The following is a 19,558-nucleotide window of genomic DNA, read 5'->3' on the forward strand; positions in this document are numbered from 1 at the left end:
TTAAAGAAGAAGGCTCATTCTCTATTTGGGATGGAATTATAAAAAAGAACTGGTCCAATCTTATCAATCCACCCTTGGTATACTCATCAAGCAATAAGGAGGCAAGGGCTAATTGTAAGTGCGCCCCTCCTACACAAGGATGGCATAAACTCAATTTCGATGGCGCGACAAGAGGAAATCCAGGAGTGGTTGGAATTGGATGCATAATAAACAATGAGTGTGGCAAGTAGATAGCAAAGCTAGCATTGCCCCTATCCCCTTCCTCTAACAACTTGGTCGAATTAGAAGCATTAGAGGAAGGTTTACAACTTTGCTATAAACTAGGTCTATCTAAGATCATCATCGAGGGTGATTCACAGATCGTCCTTAATGCAGCAAGGAAGTGAAATACTCTTAATTGGGTCCTGAACTCAAAGCTTCAAGAAGTTCTCATGATATTAGATTATTTCGAGGAAATCCAATTTGGTCATATATTCCGAGAAGGTAATAAAAAAGTAGACAGGCTAGCAAACAAAGGCGCTGATGGAGAATCGATATTGATTTATAATAATTAGTAGCCTATTTAGGTATATCTTTACAATGACCTAATATAACCATATTTGTTTTGGAAGATAAAATAGACATATAAGTATAAATAAGTGCAATAGGCAATATCTTTAATCTTAATCTTATTTATGCTACCATCGGATCTCTTTACTCAACAATAATTGGGCTTATCTAGTCTGTATGGATGGGTTGCGACTCATCATTATATTCTAGCTAAGATGGTGTATACTTGTCCTCCAAGCTTTTTAGATTAACTTTCTATCATTTGGAGGTCTTGGTGGGATACCATTATCTAAGATAGCAGTTAAAGGATTCCTAATTTTATGAAGTTCTAGTAGGATGAGTAAGTGCAACTATGCATGTGAGGTGTCAACAATAACTGTCATGATCATCTGGGATCATTGCCGAGTATAGGCATTCATTGCAACTTAAAGGTGACATAAACCAAGGTCGGAGTATGATGTGAACTATTGGAGAATGGTTTTTGAACTCTTTGCAGGATCTTTGCACATAAGTCTTTAGGATTTCTATCAATTGTGTATCCTATTTTTAGCACCGATGGAGATGAACATCCATGTTTATCATACAACTAAGGAGAGAACCATGGCCTTTTTAGGGAAGGTCAAACCTGAGAGATGGAGTCACCTCCTTAGATCTATAGATGACATGACCCGCTTTGCTGTAAGTAGATCCATAAGCAAAGAAGTTTTCGATTATAAGGCTACTTGGAGGACCAATAACACCATAATTGGTTCTTTCATAGGTGTCATGGTAAGGGCGAAGATTGGATAAGAAGATATAGTAAGGCTCTATTTCGACATATTTAACCTTGTTTGGAGGAAAGAGCTTGAAAAGGCAGTTTATAGCATTGACAAAAAATATAGAATTCCATTACTTGAAAAGTATATGGGCCTTCCTTTGGGTGCGACTGATCTAGAGACGGCTCCCCATCGACAATCCCTTATTGTCAGGGAAAGTTTGGCCTTTTATAAGGAATGGCCGCGCATGGAAGCCAGTGTCAATTTCCTCTTGTGTTGGCAAAAGATCATTATGGATGATAACAAGGAGTGGGTCATTAATTATCTAAAGATGTTCAATGCATATGTGCAACCAGGTGTGGCTTTTGACGAGCTTAATGTCCTGGATTTCTACATCCTTAATTCGGAAAAGACGAGCAGAGCCAAGGTAAATTTTGAATTACCTCCAAATTTTGTCATGAACGATGCGGATGATGTCCTTGAGGTGATAGTGGTAACCTAGAAAAAGTAGGATATGGATCAGGTTGGCAATTTTGGTAACCAATTATAGTGTTTGGACGATATATTTTTTGTTGTATAGGAATGTATGTAGTAGGATTCTGGGTTTTGCAAAAGCCCCATGAAATAGCAAAGTATAGGGGATTCTGAGGAAATACTGAATACTGTAATTTTAAGACTTCTATATACTCTATATTTTGCCCTTATTACATTTTTACTGTTTGGTGCTTTATGGGGTTTTTTATTTTGGGATATATGTTTATCTGGTAGAATATTTAGATTAATATGTGTTCATAGAATGAGATGTTTAAGAATAACAGTGTCTTGCTCATGTTTTGATGGGATATACTGAGTATAAGAACATAAACTCTTGTGTTCTGATGGATTCTTATATGTATGGCACCGTGGCTTATTTTGCAATTATCTTACTGGTTTGTCAAGAATCGAATTTGGGATTCTGACAGTTAACAAGTTTTAGGGTTAGATACAAAGTGAATTTATCTATTTTTATGAATTGAAACCACGAAAGCAGGGCTAATTGAAGTAAGAATGACTTGTATCCGAAAGATGGCCGTTGGATATATTGCAAAGGATTCGTGATAATGAAACAAATTCATCCTCAATAGTCAAAATTCGAACGTGGACAAATGTTTAGGATCTGATGTGATTCGGTTTATTATTGTGTTAGAATAGATGCTCGGGCTTCATTTTCCCCGGGCGTATGGTTCTATCAGGGCTAAGATTTCTCCTGGCTTAGTATCATGGTGAGTCTAGGATGATGTTGTTATCATTTAGTTAGATTTATTCAGGTAGTATTTTATGCTTTGTGGCACTAAATTAGATATGACACCAAGCGGTATGATATATTGGAAGGAAAATATGCCATAGGTTCTCTATTATGTTTAATTCTGGTTTGCTTCCTTATAGATTAGACAATGAAATTGTAGTATAAAATTAGTGATTTCTTTTTCATGATTTAAATTTGATAAAGGATTAGCTAACCTAGTTAATGTTTTAAGATGTTTTGGTGATGGTTTTGTCTTTTTTTAGACAGGTACATTTGTGCAAATCGGGAGCCGACATAGGCTTCCTAGACTAAAATATGGCAGGAGATTTGTATTAAGATATATTTATTTCTCATGGGAATGCCCATGTACATTTTTGTAATTATTATAAGGACGGGGGTAATGCCCCTTTGAATATGTAATAATATAGGACGAAAGTCCCGGCCAAGACTAGAGGTTTTCTTCTCTGTTCTTTCCTACTAGTGCCCGTTTGAACAGAGTAATGCTATGTAACTTTAATCTTTGATTTAATAAAATGATTCAAGGCCTTGGCCATTTACCGATTAAAAAAAAAAACTATAATAGTCTATTCTAGGTGCAAAAAAACTATAATAGTCTATTCTAGGTGATAACATAAATTCTATCTTATTAACTATGATTATATAATAAATATTTATTGTATTAATTATAATTATATATTACATATTTATTTGATTAACTATAGCGGACAAGTACACAATTGTATCATTTTGTTTTTAAAACAAGAATGTAAAAAATTAACTACACACATTATACAAAACTAATATTACCTCTCCAACTTTACATTTGAAATGGTAGCAATTTTAACAAATCTTTATCTTTATTTTTAATACCCGTATCTTCAATATATATAACAATAATGTTAAATGAATTAAGATATACACATACAAGAATAATTATAATTTTATACACATTATGCTAACATAGATAAATATGTTTAAAATTACATATACAAAACATAAAATAATCTAAATATAATTATATGTTTTTATAAAAATATATAATTATATTTATATGAATATATCTTTATTGTTCATTAATTATATTATATAATTTATTTATTTTATTTTATATCTAAATATACTTACAAAAGATTTTAATGTAAAAATTTAATTTAAAAATTATAATAAAAAAATTTAAAATTATTATAATTAGCAAATATTTTAAAAAAATTAAAAGAATAATCAAATATTTCTTTAAAAATAAATTAATCTTAAATAAATATAAATTCACAGAATGTAAAATATATTTGCAAACTTTTTAATGAATCTGAAAACATAAAAACCAACAAGTTGATAATATAGATAAATTTAAATAAAAAATAAATTAACACTGCCGTATTATTGCCGTGTTTAAAGACATAAGTACAAACAGTGCAGGGTAGAAAAGACCTAAGTACGAGGAAGACACTGACAGTTTTACTATACCACCGTACATACATACAAACCGGCAGGCACCGTAGCCGGTGCCCTACTTGAGCCCGAAATTTTTCTTAATTTTACTTATAAAAACAAATTACAGACATGCTCCACCTGTCACAAGAAAACCCATCAAATACTGCTTTGGGTAATCTAACTTTTCAGCAGTACTAAGAATTTTAATTTTAATTTTTTAACAAGTTGGAGACTTTTACTAAATTTCTGTGTGATCGAGAGCTTGAGCATCGTTTTCACTTACAGCATCTCCCCCACCTGTGTGTCAATGATATGTTGTTCTTCATATCCATGATCAGTGAGGGCACTGACAAAGTCTTTGTCTGAACTTTTCCTCCATTTTTTTAAAGATAAATATTCTGTAAGATTTCTATCCGCGTATTTATCGATAAAAGACTTAATTGTAAGTACCACAGATCCTTTCTCAGATGTCTGAATGTTTATGTTTAAATCTCATTTTTCATTGCATATAAAATTGTTGCCGAACTGTACGGAGGTTTGACCAAGATGGTCTTTCTTTCGTTTCTGATCTTTGCTTGTGTTTTTATCTGGTTCTCTATCTCTGTTATTATTGCAATGGAAGTTTTTCTTTTGAAAAGCAAACATCTTAAATTATGCTTTCTTTTCATCAATTGTGGGACTGAACGTAAGGAGAATGCATCGTGATGAAACATGTAAGATGACTGCTAAAAATGACAAAGGCTCCATCTCCATTGATATTGTTGGAAAACCAAATAGGGTTCCAACATAGGAGCTCCTCATATTCAATTTTAGCTGGACTGCTGGGTTGCCCTTCGGACAGCCCCTAAAACAGCAAAGCTGAATGTGATTACTTTGCCTGGCTTTGCATACTAGTTTTAGAAACAGAGGTTAGTGATGACTTTAATTTAGGATTGGCTAGTTGTTACATTGATTGGACCTGATACCAAGTTGAAAAATATGTATTACATGGGATTCAAAGTAGTTACAATTTATTTTTATTTTTCTAAAATCTTAAAATTCAGTGTTGTTTTTTTCACTTAAACATTCTAATATCTTTTTATACGTATTAATAGAACACACTATTCGGCTTTGACCTCCATCGGCATGTTAGCTTGCTTTCCCACTACTCTGTTCTTAAATTTTTTGAAAGGTTTTGTGCATTTATCCTTAGTACAACGGGAAGTGAGAAATTTATAATCTCTCATAATAATTCAGAATTCACCTTGCTGAGTAGCCTTAGGGTATGCAGCACCCAGAGATGTGTAGCTGTACCCGATTTCAATGTTTAAGATCTGTGATCAGAGGGCTTTGAAAATAGGGCTCTGCTATGGAAGATTAATCTCATCCGGTTAAATGATAGAAATTGGATAATTATTGTTTCGATTCTTGTTCAATTATGCGACTTGCTTGTCATCATGACGAATCTTCAACCCAATAAACTTGTTATCAGAGTTCTTTGCTTTATTTAATCTTTTGGGGACTTGCACACAACATTTTTAGATGGGGAGCATGTTCAATGGGGATTGAACAAACAGAGACTACTGGTCATAAAGGGAATGGCATTGGGATGTTAATTAATAATGTAGTATTCTGGGAAATAGTGAGGAATTCCTATCTGAGAGGGCAGTTATTTTATAAATTACTAGTCGCAAATATCCAAGGCAATGTTTCAGTAGGTCATTTCTCTTGTAAATTATTACTAAAAATAGTGATGCTTAGGAACATAACATGCCTGGCAGGGATTGAACTGAGCTTTATTTAAAAGAAAATTGGATTCTATTCTGTTTTCTGGGTTCGATTGTGTGCCAAAAAAAAAAAATCACACACAATCAAACCCAGAAAACAGCATAGCATTCTGATGGATTGTAGAAATCTAATAGCTCTGAGTAAATTGGATGTTTACACAGCTCTATAGGATACTTTCTATTATCTACAGTTCTCTTTTGGGCATCTGGCTATCTAATAGTTTTGGGGATGCCATATTGTTTGTTCGTTTTTCTCCCTATTTAAAAGGTTGGGTAGAATTTAATGTGTACCTTTTGACTAAGAGCGGTCCTAACTGGCCACAGGAATTGAAACTCTGCAATGCAATTACAGGAAGAATTGGACTGTGCAAAAATGATATGGAAAGTCAACTTGCTCCATGACTTGGAACAAGACCCAGAAGGTCGAATCATAGAACAGAAGAAGTTTATAGGAAACTACATGTATTTGTTCTCATTTGGCAAGAAATTTTCTTCAATGATATGTAAAGTATGGTCCTATGTTCGTTCCATGGGGATGCATGCCCGGTCCTCAAACTGGTGTCCCTGTCTCCATGGCATTTCTAGGAAGGCAGGACAATAGGTACATACCCTGGCTGTCCCCCTTTTTCCCCAAAACTTCAAATTTCAAAATGTCCCCAAAATGGCAGAAAATGTGAGGATATGTTTGTGATATGCCTGGCCATTTCCAGGGAGGATAAGAGCATCTGAGATGTGCCTTGAAATCGACAGACATCCAGGCATCATAGATGGGGAAAAAGGCAATTTCACATGGTTTAAAAAGACATACTTGAATTTATATAAGATTCAGTTTTAAAAGGGGCATTGTGTAAATTAAGTAGTTTCTGATGTGTTCTGATGGGTGCTTCCCACAAAGAGAAGTTATAACCTTTGATGGATTATATTATTTCCATTAATTTTTATAAATTTTAACTGTTCTGATCTGAGCATAGAACTGCACTCTAAACAATGTTGCTTGATGATGATGGATTCTTGTTATCAAAGTAACAACATTAAGGTTCTTGGCTGTTGAAACACTAGTTATATTAATTAATAGATGTTCCATATGGTGTGTCTGATCCAATTCTTTCTATACATTAAGGTTCTTGGCTGTTGAAACATTAGTTATATTAATTAATGGATGCTTTATATGGTGTGTCTGATGCAATTATTTCTATACAAAAGTTGGCACAAAGAATTTAAAACTTTTGCCATCCTTAGCATGTTGCCTTGCATAAATGTGGAGGCACAGTGTTTGGATTGATGAGGCCTGCTTGCAAATTATTATTTTTAGTCTGAGTATCTTAGATCAATTAGATGTCTTAGAAGCAATTCCCAAGTGATATGCTCTCAAAATCAATGCTTAGTATTCCAATTACAATGTTATTTCATTGTTCCCATTATCCAGTTATGCTCTGTCAAATTTGAATCATGATACTTGGTAAACTTTCTGTTTAATTTTTTTATTGCTAAAGCACTGCTATCACTGGTCGATTCAATGATGTCATTTACTTTTCCAATCTTTGATTAAATTTTATTAAACTTACATTGAATTCAATATATTATATGAATATATAAACTTAAAATTTTGGTGTTGCATATCATCAGTTCGTAAAAATCTGAGTATTACGCCAGCTGTCCTTAAAATCTGGCCCCTGGATTGTCATCCTTGAAACAGGCCCTCTTGTCATCACACCACTCCCATTTCTAAAATACACTGGAGCATAGAATTAAACAGATTTGTTCTATCATATATAACAAGTATTAAGATATATGTATAGCAAAATATATGTAATATTTAACTTTTTTAGATTAAACTATTAGGGCTTAACCAATGGGGTCCCAGCCCTTCCAACATTATCAGAGACAACTACAAGACCAGAGTCTTTTTCATAACAAGAAAGAGTGAATTTGAAATTAACTTCTTTCAGTATAAGATTGCATTATGTAAAGATATACTGGACTTATTTGTTTTAGCATATTATGACCCTGACATAGAGTATTTTGAATTTTCCAAAGCATTCCTTTCCCAGTCTCTAAACTTAGGTTCTTCCCAAACCCTTAAAACTGGCTGGTTCATTTCTTGAGATTCTTCCACTTTCTTTCCCTTTGATGAACTTCCTGCAAACTTTTGAATTTATGAAACTGCTTGCACCGCAGTAACATGTACTGGCTCCTCAGAAAGTGACAACTTATACGACAGTTACCAGAGAAATAGGTTGCTTTTCTACCACCATATGATCCTAATAATTCAGAGAATGTTTTTCTGCATTCTGCAGCATTTCATAATTCATCCTTTTGCCAAGAAGATGTCTTATCATTTCCGGATGTACCTGGATAACGGTCAAACGTATGTCCTATAACAGCACAATATCTCCATTGAAATGCCATGTTTTGATAGTCAAGATGCCACTTCCAGCTACCATTGCCTACTTTCAACCAAATTTCACCTGGCACTCCATTTGATAAGTCCATCTCAACTAAAATGCGAGCAAAAATGAATTTTAAAAGTCTTCAGTTTTTGTGGAAACCAGAGTTCTGCAAAAAGCAAGGCGTTACTTTTTGGCAAAGGATGTGAAATGGCAAAGGGCATTACCCCTTTGGTACTTTCTATGACGAATCCAAGCCTTTTACATTTTGATGTCAACCAAATAATTTGCTTGGTGATGCAGGAGCATCTTGCATGAAAAAATTATTGGGAAAAAAAAAAAAAAAAAATTGAAAAAAACAAAAAAAAAAAATTTGTTTTTTTTTTGGAGAGAGAAAGTGACGAAAATTAGAGGAGAAATAATAAAAAATTAAAAAGGGGAAAAAGGAGAAAATAAAGGAAAAGGGGATTTCTATTTTCGAGGTGCATAGGTGGCATAATAGAAAAAAAATAAAAATAAATGGTTGTCATTCCATTTATCGAGGTGTGTGGGAAGAATTCTAGAAAGTTATGAATATTGTAGAAAGTTTTGGAAGTTGTAAAAGGTTGTGGATATTGTAGAAGGTTATGGAAGTTGTAGAAGGTTGTGGAGGAATTCTAGAAGGTTGTGGATAAGTCATGTATTGGGTGGTAAGTGCCTATTTAAGCAAGGCATATGAACATTTCTAATCAAGCTTGGAGAAGCTCAAGGAGTAGCTTGAGAAGTGGAAGCTCAAGGAGAAGCTTGAAGAGTGGAAGCTCAAGGAGAAGCTTGAGAAGTGGAAGCTTGAGAAGGAGAAGCATTGGAAGGAAAGTTTGAAAGTGTGAAAGAGAAGGAGGAAGTGAAGAGTGAGTTTTCCCGAGTCTGTGGACAGAGCGCCGAATGTGAGGCAATTTACAGCAGGATTGTGATGGACTTGTGAGTGTGTAGACAAAACGTCGAATGTGAGGCAGTTTACACTTGGATCTTGGATAAAGTTGGAGAAGAGCTAGTGATTGCGGTTTAGAAACAAGGAGGTTGCTTGGTGGCTTGTGAGCACAAGTTGAGATCTCAGAGGTTTCTACCAGAGTGTGGATCTGGACTAGCTTGGGTTTGGATTGGATCTTGAGAGATCTTGCAGACATGTTATTGTAATTGCTATTAGATTTTCAAGTATAATAAAATTGTCTTCATATTGTTGCATTCTTGGTTGTGAGTTGGTAGGGTGGTGTGGCCCTTTGTTAGTGGTATCAGAGCGTACCTTCATCAAGTGGTATCAGAGCAGGAGTTCCTGAGTGTACAAGTAGATCGCCGAAGTGTGAGACAACTTGTACCAGGACCTTGGTTGGGTGAAGTTTATTAGAGTGGGAGTTCTTGAACGTGTAAACAGATTTCCAAAGCTAAGGCAGTTTGCACTAGGACCTTGGGAGGACATGCAGATTGATTGATGGATGCAGAGATGGAAGACTGAACTTGTTGAGGCATGATTGTGGAGAGCTGGTGGATTGCAAATCTGTTGTCCTAGACTTGTGATGTGGTTCCTGATTGTTCGTGCGAGGTGGCAGGTTGAGTTTTGACTTGCAAACAATTTGGTTGTCACAAGGAGCGTGGGAAGGATTTGTTGTAGAGGGTTTACGAAGATCTTGGAAGATGGCTCCAAGAGGATTGGACCCTAAGATGATTGCCAAAATCCATGATATAGTGGAGAGGAATTTTTCTAAGATGTTTGCTCGGTTGGATGCTAAAGCTAAGAAGGTCAAGGTGGAAGAGGATGGTTTTGCTGATCAGTTTGTGGAGCCTGATGCAGAACCTGCAGAGCAACTAGAGGTTGTTGCTAAAGATATTCCTAATGTTGTTGATGTTGGCACAGAGGTTGGTTTTCATGATCAAATGGTTGAGACTAACATGGAGATTGTGGAGCACTCGGTCGTGGATGATCTAGTTGATGTTAGTGGTGACTTGAATGTTTCCGAGCACTTGGTCATGGATGATCCGGTTGTTGGAGGTGAGTTATGTATTGTAGAGCATCTTGTTGTAAGCAATGAGGTTGCTGGTGTTGAGAGTTTGGCATGTGTTGATGGAGATCCACATGTGGCTGTTGATGTGGGGTTTGTTGCTATGGGTGTGAATTCACTAGTTGCTGATGTGAATGGGAGTTTGGTAATGAAGCATTACACTTAGTTTGTTCTTGTGCATGAGCTTGTTGATTGGATGGTTGAGATGTTGGTGTGGAGGATTTGCATGGTGGTTTTGTTGTCCCTATTGAGGTGGAAACCTTTGGTGAAGATGAAGATGGTGGTAGATCTTTCTTTTGGCATCAAAGTGTGGGACACACTTTTCTATCTACCGGGGGAGTCTGATGCAGGAGCATCTTGCATGAAAAAATTATTGGGGAAAAAAAAAAAAAAAATTGAAAAAAAAAAAAAAAAAAAAATTGTTTTTTTTTTGGAGAGAGAAAGTGACGAAAATTAGAGGAGAAATAATAAAAAATTAAAAAGGGGAAAAAGGAGAAAATAAAGGAAAAGGGGATTTCTATTTTCGAGGTGCATAGGTGGCATAATAGAAAAAAAATAAAAATAAATGGTTGTCATTCCATTTATCGAGGTGTGTGGGAAGAATTCTAGAAAGTTATGAATATTGTAGAAAGTTTTGGAAGTTGTAAAAGGTTGTGGATATTGTAGAAGGTTATGGAAGTTATAGAAGGTTGTGGAGGAATTCTAGAAGGTTGTGGATAAGTCATGTATTGGGTGGTAAGTGCCTATTTAAGCAAGGCATATGAACATTTCTAATCAAGCTTGGAGAAGCTCAAAGAGTAGCTTGAGAAGTGGAAGCTCAAGGAGAAGCTTGAGGAGTAGAAGCTCAAGGAGAAGCTTGAGAAGTGGAAGCTTGAGAAGGAGAAGCATTGGAAGGAAAGTTTGAAAGTGTGAAAGAGAAGGAGGAAGTGAAGAGTGAGTTTTCCTGAGTCTGTGGACAGAGCGCCGAATGTGAGGTAGTTTACAGCAGGATTGTGATGGACTTGTGAGTGTGTAGACAGAACGTCGAATGTGAGGCAGTTTACACTTGGATCTTGGATAAAGTTGGAGAAGAGCTAGTGATTGCGGTTTAGAAACAAGGAGGTTGCTTGGTGGCTTGTGAGCACAAGTTGAGATCTCAGAGGTCTCTACCAGAGTGTGGATCTGGACTAGCTTGGGTTTGGATTGGATCTTGAGAGATCTTGCAGACATGTTATTGTAATTGCTATTAGATTTTCAAGTATAATAAAATTGTCTTCATATTGTTGCATTCTTGGTTGTGAGTTGGTAGGGTGGTGTGGCCCTTTGTTAGTGGTATCAGAGCGTACCTTCATCACTTGGATTGGACTCAGATTTCACTCAATTTGGGTTCACTTTTGTCTTGACTCTAATCAGCTGTTAAAGAGTTTTTCTTAGTGCTACCATGACCAATAATAGGTGGCTCATCTTGGTTATAAACAGACAGTTTATCCCTGTCAAACACCAGACAAAGAACGAAACCAGCTCATTATGAAGCCATCTGTAGGCATACATCAGAGTTCCATGACTCGAGACTCCCCTATGACTCAACAATGTCAACTGAACCTGTGAACCACTTATGACTCGGTAACAACTCGACTATGACTTGGCAAATTGAAAAAATAGAAAATTTTCACGATTTAAAACTTGTTTCATGCACTCATTATTGAATAAAGCTTAAAATGCTATAATATCGTCAAATAGAAACTAATTTGATCACATACATAAACATACATCCATCATATAGATACAAGCAAGGGAAATATATATATGGCATGTAATAGTTACTAACTATTCATATATATATTTTTTCCTTGCCTTTATATCTGTCTTCAGCAAATAGAAGATCCCTGCTCAAGAGTAGAAAGTCATGTGAAAACATTATTGAAATTAGTCTACAAAATAACACTAAGACAATCTCTATTGTATCGTAGTTGATTGAACTTGTAAGGCATTGTTTCTGGGCTATGCCATGCATTTTGCACTAGCCATAGCTTAGCGATTGATGCAAATTTACTGCATTAATCATATACTGTTAAAGTTGGGAGCTCACAAACGAGCATTGCAGCTTCTTCTTCTAGCATATCAAACTGTAGTACTATAAATTATTGTAGCTTTAAGATAAAGAAACCTCTTTCTGCAATATGTGTGGGTCATGATTGTTAACCCAATGAGTCATGGCATTGTCCAGCACAACTCAGTCGAGTCATGCAGACATGGCACATGATTCATTGAGTCATGGCGATGGGTCAAGAAAACCCGCGACTACACGGCTTGCGACCTGCCTAAACTTGCATGACTTGCAACAAGTTATGGAACAACTTGTATGACTTGCAACTAGTGTACATCAATACATAGAGCACATGACCTTTGACCAAAGACACAGGGAGCATATTTGTTACTGTTTAGAGTACTGCTATACCTGTTTAGCATTAAAACTTGTTTTGAACTACAGATTACCGCACAACCTTTAAAATAATCTGTGAAGTAGTGCTATCGAATTAGGTTCTTTCTATGCAACGATATTTCTGTTATACAACATGGTGTAATGTCCCCAAACTATGAGTTCCCAAAATTTGCCCTAGATTATAATATTATTTAAAGATAGTAGGGTTTCGGACACACCATCTTGCTTTAATTGAGATCCTGCAAGCTAGTTAGGAATCATTTATAAACATGGTTCATATATAAACATTCTCGAGTCAGAAATAAATATATATTAAAATTACAGATTACATTAATAGATTGCTTGAATCAGATTTAAGATGTTTCAGTCATGGGAGTAACAATGTAGGTTGACTTGATGAAGTGTCCTAGTGACTCCCTACCCTAGGCCTAAGAGCAGATACATTGTTCTCCTGCCATCCACATGAGGTGGCTTACCTAGTGTAGCACCCTATCAAGGTTACCCTCAATCTCGTTACTTCTATCTTACCTCCAACAATTGAGCTTCTCCATGCATATATTCACCATGATAGAGGCTATGAGGCATATTCACAAGGGCGTGTGCTGATAGTCCCTCCTTCCTAAGCCTCAAGGCAGTCCCGTTAACCCCTTTGGCCCTTAGTCATATATTATGTGGTGACATGCTTCGAAGGCAACCTCGTCACCATTTCTCCCATTTATGATCCCCTCATTCCTCCTACCATGGCTTATTACAGCAGTCAGAAAGTACATATAGTATGTCATGATAAATCCTACAATTAAATATTCCTGAATCAGCAATGCCATATACTAAATCAGAATTATGCAGATTATCTATACACATCTGTCAATGTATCTATACATGAAGAATCAGATAATATCATGATTCTGTATTGTGTATATAATTCAATAAAGACAGTCAAATAGATTTTGATGTAATATATATGCCACACAATATTCAATACCTAGATCGCAGGCCTGAATTTACAATCTCCTCTTATATTTTTTTTGTATTTAACTCTCTTGTTGATGATTGCATGAATGAATGTGGGTTCAATACAGTGATACTTAATGATTGATGGTTGAATGATGAATTGATTGATTGATTTTTTATTCTAAGATGCGAATTGCTTGATGATGATTTGATTGCTTGCTTGTTCACTTTGTTGAATTGATCTTTGCTAATTGATGGATTGTTTGATTTAATCTTTTCTGATTCATAGATTGTTTGATTGAGTGATGCATTGATGATTGATGATGTATTGATGTTTGCTTGGAATGGTCTCCCCTTTCTAATTTACAAGTTAAAGGGTCAACAGCTTTTGTAAGAGTTCATTGTCTCTTGCATATTGAATCTTTTCCTCTTTAATATCCCCTTTGATGTCTCTTGTATATCGAATCTTCTCCTCTTTAATATCGTCTTTGAGTGTAGTGAATCAACCCCTTCCGTTTGTTAATGCCCTTATGAAAGGGTTATACACTTCGGTTTTGGAAAAATACATTTGTTTGACATCTTCTGCCTCTTTCACTCCTTATTAATCTTCACCTATCTCTCACTTCTCAAATTTGTTCTTACTGCTTTTCAAATCTGCACATATCCCATTTAAGATCTGCTTATCTTATTTATCCTTTTCTTCTAGATCTACATATCTTATTTTCTTCTTTCCTTCTAATTTCTTATTTCAGATCCGTCCTTATGCTCTAAATCTGCTCTAGATCTCCTCCACTCCCTAATCATTATTCCATTTGATCCTTCCCCTTTATATCTTTTGTGAGGTAGGATTACAACTCTTCACAGTGACTGCCCATTGCAATGGCCACACCCTTTCACAATCACCACCCTTCAGAAGGGTCACAACCCCTCACCTCTTGAAAGTCACTCCCTTGTTTTCTTCCCTTCCCGTTCTTCTTCCCTTATTCCTTCCTTGATTCTTATGTTCCACCTTTTCTTCCTCCGTTCCTCTCCCCTATTCAATTAAGTTCTCTTCTCTCCCTTTTATACCTCTCATTTGAGGGTCACAAACTTTTCTATTCATGCCTTTTGACTATTTGTTTAACAACTAATATTTCAGTATTTTTAATCTTCTTTTATATTTTTAATTTAATTATTGTTGTTCTAATCCTATTTCAAGAAGGGAACATGACACATGGTTAGAAAGAAGACTGGCATAATGTGTATTTGCCTAGGCTATTGGTTTCTCAATAAAGTGACAGAAAGAGAACTTATTTCTCTTTTCTCATGATTAGTCAGACATTATGAATGATGTTGCCAAATTGCTTTGAAGAGTTGGTAACATCAAATCAGTAGAAAAGGTGTATGCTGGGATAAGGCCAAAATTTTACACCTATCCTGGATATGCTTTCCACGTTCTGCCCTTCTTTAACTTAATCTGAGACTCTTTCTTGCCGTCCATTTTTATTCAATTTAGGTTAGGCTTTCGACAAGGCATGAGAAGCAAATGTGGTACAACAAATTTACAAGCACAATGCAAACTTATTGATACAAAAGTCAAGTACATAAATAATTTTCTTGTAGTTAATCTTTTAAATAACTCGAAATGTATGAATAAATTTAATACACCGAGGAGTCAAACTTTTATATTAGACTTGCTACATAAATAATTTTCTTGTAGTTAATCTTTTAAATAACTTGAAATGTACGAAGAAATTTAATACTCGCAAGGAGTCAAACTTTTATATTAGAATTGCTTTGGATTTCATCATCACAATCATGGAATTTGGAAATAAGTACACTATTGAATTTTAACTGTCCATCAATATTTACTTCCCAGAAACAATAATGGTCTAAAGCCTTGATGAATACTTCACAGTAATTATCACAGGTGGTTTTTAGTAATTTATATTTGCGAAATTGAGAGGTGCTTGGGTATTTTCCTTGGACAAGATAAAAAATTAAACAAAAGTGACAATTATTGGTTTATTGTTGGAATAATAGGATGTAGAATTCAATTTTGTATATCTTTGTTATTTTCAAGGACTTTATTTTACTATGAAATTATATCTGTATATAATTATTCTGTGGTTACCTGCTTGTGCATGGATACTGGAAATGTACTTGCTTTTTCTTTGTCAATATGCATGCTTGGATAAAATTTAGTGTCATCATTTTTAATTACTTATGGAATTCTATTGACTTCCCATTATGTTTTAACTTATTTGGCAGTCTCCAATTAAAGAATATTAAGAACAATATCCTTCCTGGTGAGTAAAACGGTGGCCAGAGATATGTTTTCATCTTTGAATTGTTTTGGCGCAATTTTCAGAAGGGATAAACAAGCCCAAAACAAAGAAGGTATGAGCTTTGTTGCATTTTCATTTGTATGTTATGGCATGTTTATATTCCTCTTGAGGATAGCTAACTTGGAGCACATTGTCGTTGTATTGTTCTATACTGTTACTTTTATAATGCTGTCTAAGCATAAATATTCTTCCTTTGAGTATATACTAATATATAGCACTTACCATGATGTTTTTTTTCCAGAAGATTTGTCTACCATTAAAGGTGTTAATATCTACTCCTATAAGGATCTCAAATTGGCAACAAGGAATTTTCATCCAGACAACAAGATAGGTGCTGGTGGATTTGGAACTGTGTACAAGGTATATTAAAACCTATAGTGTTCTCAGAGAACTTGCTAAATGCTTAGGATGTCCCGGACTTGTGCAAATGGATGTTTGCATTTATAGTCAGATATATTTTTTCCATTTTACATTATGTTGTGATGTAGGAGAAAATGAAAATTGATTTATGTATAACTTTAAGGGCTCACCAAATCCAATAATACTCAAGTCATCTTAGTATTTGGACTTGTTTTCCTAATATGTGTTTTCCATGGTTACACGGGTGCATTGATGCACTGGTATGCAGTGATGCACAATGTGGATATGCAGCGCTAGGTGTGAAATTCCAAAATTTGGCTGTGGGTGCCAAACTAAACAACTTTGGTAGGCAGGGTAATTGTAAAAGTGAGAATCAAACTAAAAGTTGAACCTTGGACCATAAGATTTTCATGAATCATAGTAATGTTTAAATCATAATGCATGACTAAACATGACCCAATTTTAAAATAAACATAACATCGGAAGTGCTCAAGAAGCATTATTTATTATATGTATATATATTTATAAAATCCTGTAGCTGTCATATAAATTCAGGCCTGGAAAAAAATGAAAAAGTTATGCATCAAGACAAGTCAATCTCTTTTTGCTGGCTGAGATGCTTTATTGGCTGGAAGTTCAGGCCTTCCAGCTTTGATTGTCAGATGTTTACTGAACAATGTTGTGGGTTGCGAATAATACATGTGTTAGGGAATGAGAGAATAATTTAAACAAATAAGATATAATAGATATTAGATAATTTGTGGGTTGTCATTTGATATTTTTAATTTTTTGTTTTCTGTGTTACTTTATAACTTTTTTTAAGTTTTACATTTTAATATTTTATTCTATTTTTCAATGGGATGTTTGCCAATGCACTGAGCTGCAGCTGGCAGGTCTAGGGTGCAGAAGGGGGTGCTTTTTCATCCACACTTATGTACCCATTACAAGTGTGTTTTGGGTGTGAGCCAATTTGGGCCAGGTATGCGCACCTAGTCAATTTTCATTTTCACCGCTCAGAAGTCAGAAATTTTCTGAAATGCTTTTGTTTGCAATCATAATTATGCTCTGAGATCTCTGTGCCAGAATAGTACTACTCATGTCCTTTATCCCTTTCAGCTCCTTGGTGCCAACATGCATTTGCCGCTATTTGTTTTTGAGCAAGATAGACTTGTAGGACTTAGTTGAGAGATATTGCACCTTCATAAAAAATATGTTATGGAACGTGCACTTGAGGTAGAATCAACTCTGTTAGGTTACAGGTGTTGTGCACAAAAACCTCAAATTCTAACTTTTATATAGAATTTCATTGTGTAGTGACAGTCACATGCATGGAGAAAGACAGGATTTGAACACCGAATATTTTTCTAACAGAGAACAACAATCACTGTATTATTGAGAAAATCAAATCTTAACATTCTAAAATACTAATAATTTAAGTCCTACTTCAAACAAAACCTTAATGAAATAATATTATTTACTTGTAGATCCAGCATGAATTATCCTTAAATTTTCAAGCTATATCAATAGTACTATTGATGAGCATACATTTGTAGGTATACATATAAATCCTGCTTTTGGGGCCATGTTACATTGTGGAGAAAATAAAGGAATTCTAGGCTGAAAAAAATATTTTACTTTTAGCAATTTCATTTTTCCCTCTGACACTCCCCCTTGAATTGCAGGGAGTCTTGAAGGATGGTACAGAGGTTGCAGTAAAACAGCTTTCTGCTGAGTCAAGACAAGGTATTCGTGAGTTTTTAACTGAGATAGCCACAATCTCAGCAATCAAACATGAACATCTTGTCAGGCTACATGGGTGTTGCATTGAAGGAGATCATCGAATTTTGGTTTATGGATATCTGGAGAATAATAGCATTTCACATGTCTTATTTGGTATAACTATGTTCTTGAAAAACGTTGTTGATTCTTTCCTTTCTTTAAGCAGAGAATGCACTATTATGAGAATGTAAAAATTGGCCAATTTGAAATATGGTATGCAGGGTTTGGCTTTGTCTTTCAGGGTTTTTGTTGAAAAGAGAATAAAAATGTTTTTTGAAGCTAAGAAAGAAACATATTTTAATTGCCAATACAAGCAAAATTTCTGTGAAAGTGACATTGGGTACAAGTCTGTGTTTGTTCAAGAGAGAGATTAAAAATGTATTTTTAATTTCTTAAAGATAAGAAATACAATAGCAGTTGTATTTTCTGATGTAAGGAAGACTTCTGTGAAAATGACACTGGTTGCAATATGTTAGGTTCCAACAATGGTGCAATAGACATGGATTGGCAAACAAGGTCCAAAATCTGCATTGCAACTGCACGTGGGTTTGCATATCTTAATGAGGAAGTTACACCTCATATTGTGCATAGAGATATTAAAGCTAGCAACATACTCCTAGATGGGGATCTCAATCCTAAGATTGCAGATTTTGGTCTGGCTAAACTTTTCCCAGATAATATAACACATATCAGCACACGAGTAGCTGGAACAATGTAAGTCTTACTTTTACTTTTAGTCTTACACAGAAATGGAGCCTCAAGAATAATATCCTGGCTATACATTAATGGGCTTGTTTTCCTTAGCTAATTATTGCCATTACAACAACTATGCCAGAAAAAATGACCTCAATTGATGCATATTGTAGAACTAAAATTGAAGTTTGAGGTCCATCATTCTTGTCGTATCGTTTTCTAATTACATCATAGATATAAGATACTAAATCACAAATAGAAATAAATTTTCTATAGTGAGGAGCATAGCATTTAAATATAGTTATGCAAAATGCATGAAAGAAATGTAATTTTATCAATGTCATAGCCCAAGTGTAAAAACTAAAAACTGAAAAGTAATTTTGTGTTTTGTGGTTGTTTCTTGGCTAGTGGTTATCTGGCCCCAGAATACGCTATGCGTGGACAATTAACAAAAAAGGCAGATGTCTATAGCTTCGGGGTACTTGTACTTGAAATTATCAGTGGCAGAGGCAATATGAACACAAGCCTACCAGTTGAGGAGCAAATCCTTTTGGAAATGGTAATAAAAGAAGTCTTCCATTATGTGGTTCCTTTCCGCTCATGAATTTACCATCTAAATTTGTTTTCTAAATCATCCTCCTCGTAGGAATCACAAAATATGAGATGTTATTTTTGTGATGCTTGAAGAAGTGGAAAATACAAAAATACAAAGGAATATGCCATATGTTTTCGAATAGGAATTAATCCCTTGTCATTAATAACTAAAGTTGCAAATTATAAAATTGTTAAGGGAAAGGATTGCTGCAAATATAGTAACATT

General features: G+C 35.0%; 1 protein-coding gene across 8 annotated transcripts in view; it reads left to right on the top strand.

The window, feature by feature from the left end:
* Positions 1 to 4,132: 4,132 nt before the first annotated feature.
* The window catches only part of LOC149528482 (cold-responsive protein kinase 1-like), a 30,238-nt gene continuing 14,812 nt past the window's right edge, over positions 4,133 to 19,558 (top strand). For 4 of the 8 annotated variants that reach the window (XM_089811619.1, XM_089811612.1, XM_089811615.1 and 1 more), the window contains exons 1-6: positions 4,161 to 4,462; positions 15,830 to 15,958; positions 16,148 to 16,266; positions 17,949 to 18,159; positions 18,522 to 18,759; positions 19,147 to 19,297. In XM_089811619.1, coding sequence (XP_089667745.1) covers positions 15,892 to 15,958; positions 16,148 to 16,266; positions 17,949 to 18,159; positions 18,522 to 18,759; positions 19,147 to 19,297 — 786 coding nt within the window. In that variant the 5' untranslated portion in view covers positions 4,161 to 4,462; positions 15,830 to 15,891. Of the gene's footprint in view, positions 4,463 to 4,820; positions 4,929 to 15,829; positions 15,959 to 16,147; positions 16,267 to 17,948; positions 18,160 to 18,521; positions 18,760 to 19,146; positions 19,298 to 19,558 lie in introns of those variants that run through there. The other 4 variants (XM_089811613.1, XM_089811617.1, XM_089811616.1 and 1 more) reach the window with 4 other exon arrangements.

Source organism: Cupressus sempervirens, chromosome 11 (genome assembly GCF_028749045.1).
Source record: "Cupressus sempervirens isolate cs-2001-9-10 chromosome 11, ASM2874904v1, whole genome shotgun sequence".
NCBI classification, from domain to species: Eukaryota; Viridiplantae; Streptophyta; class Pinopsida; order Cupressales; family Cupressaceae; genus Cupressus; species Cupressus sempervirens.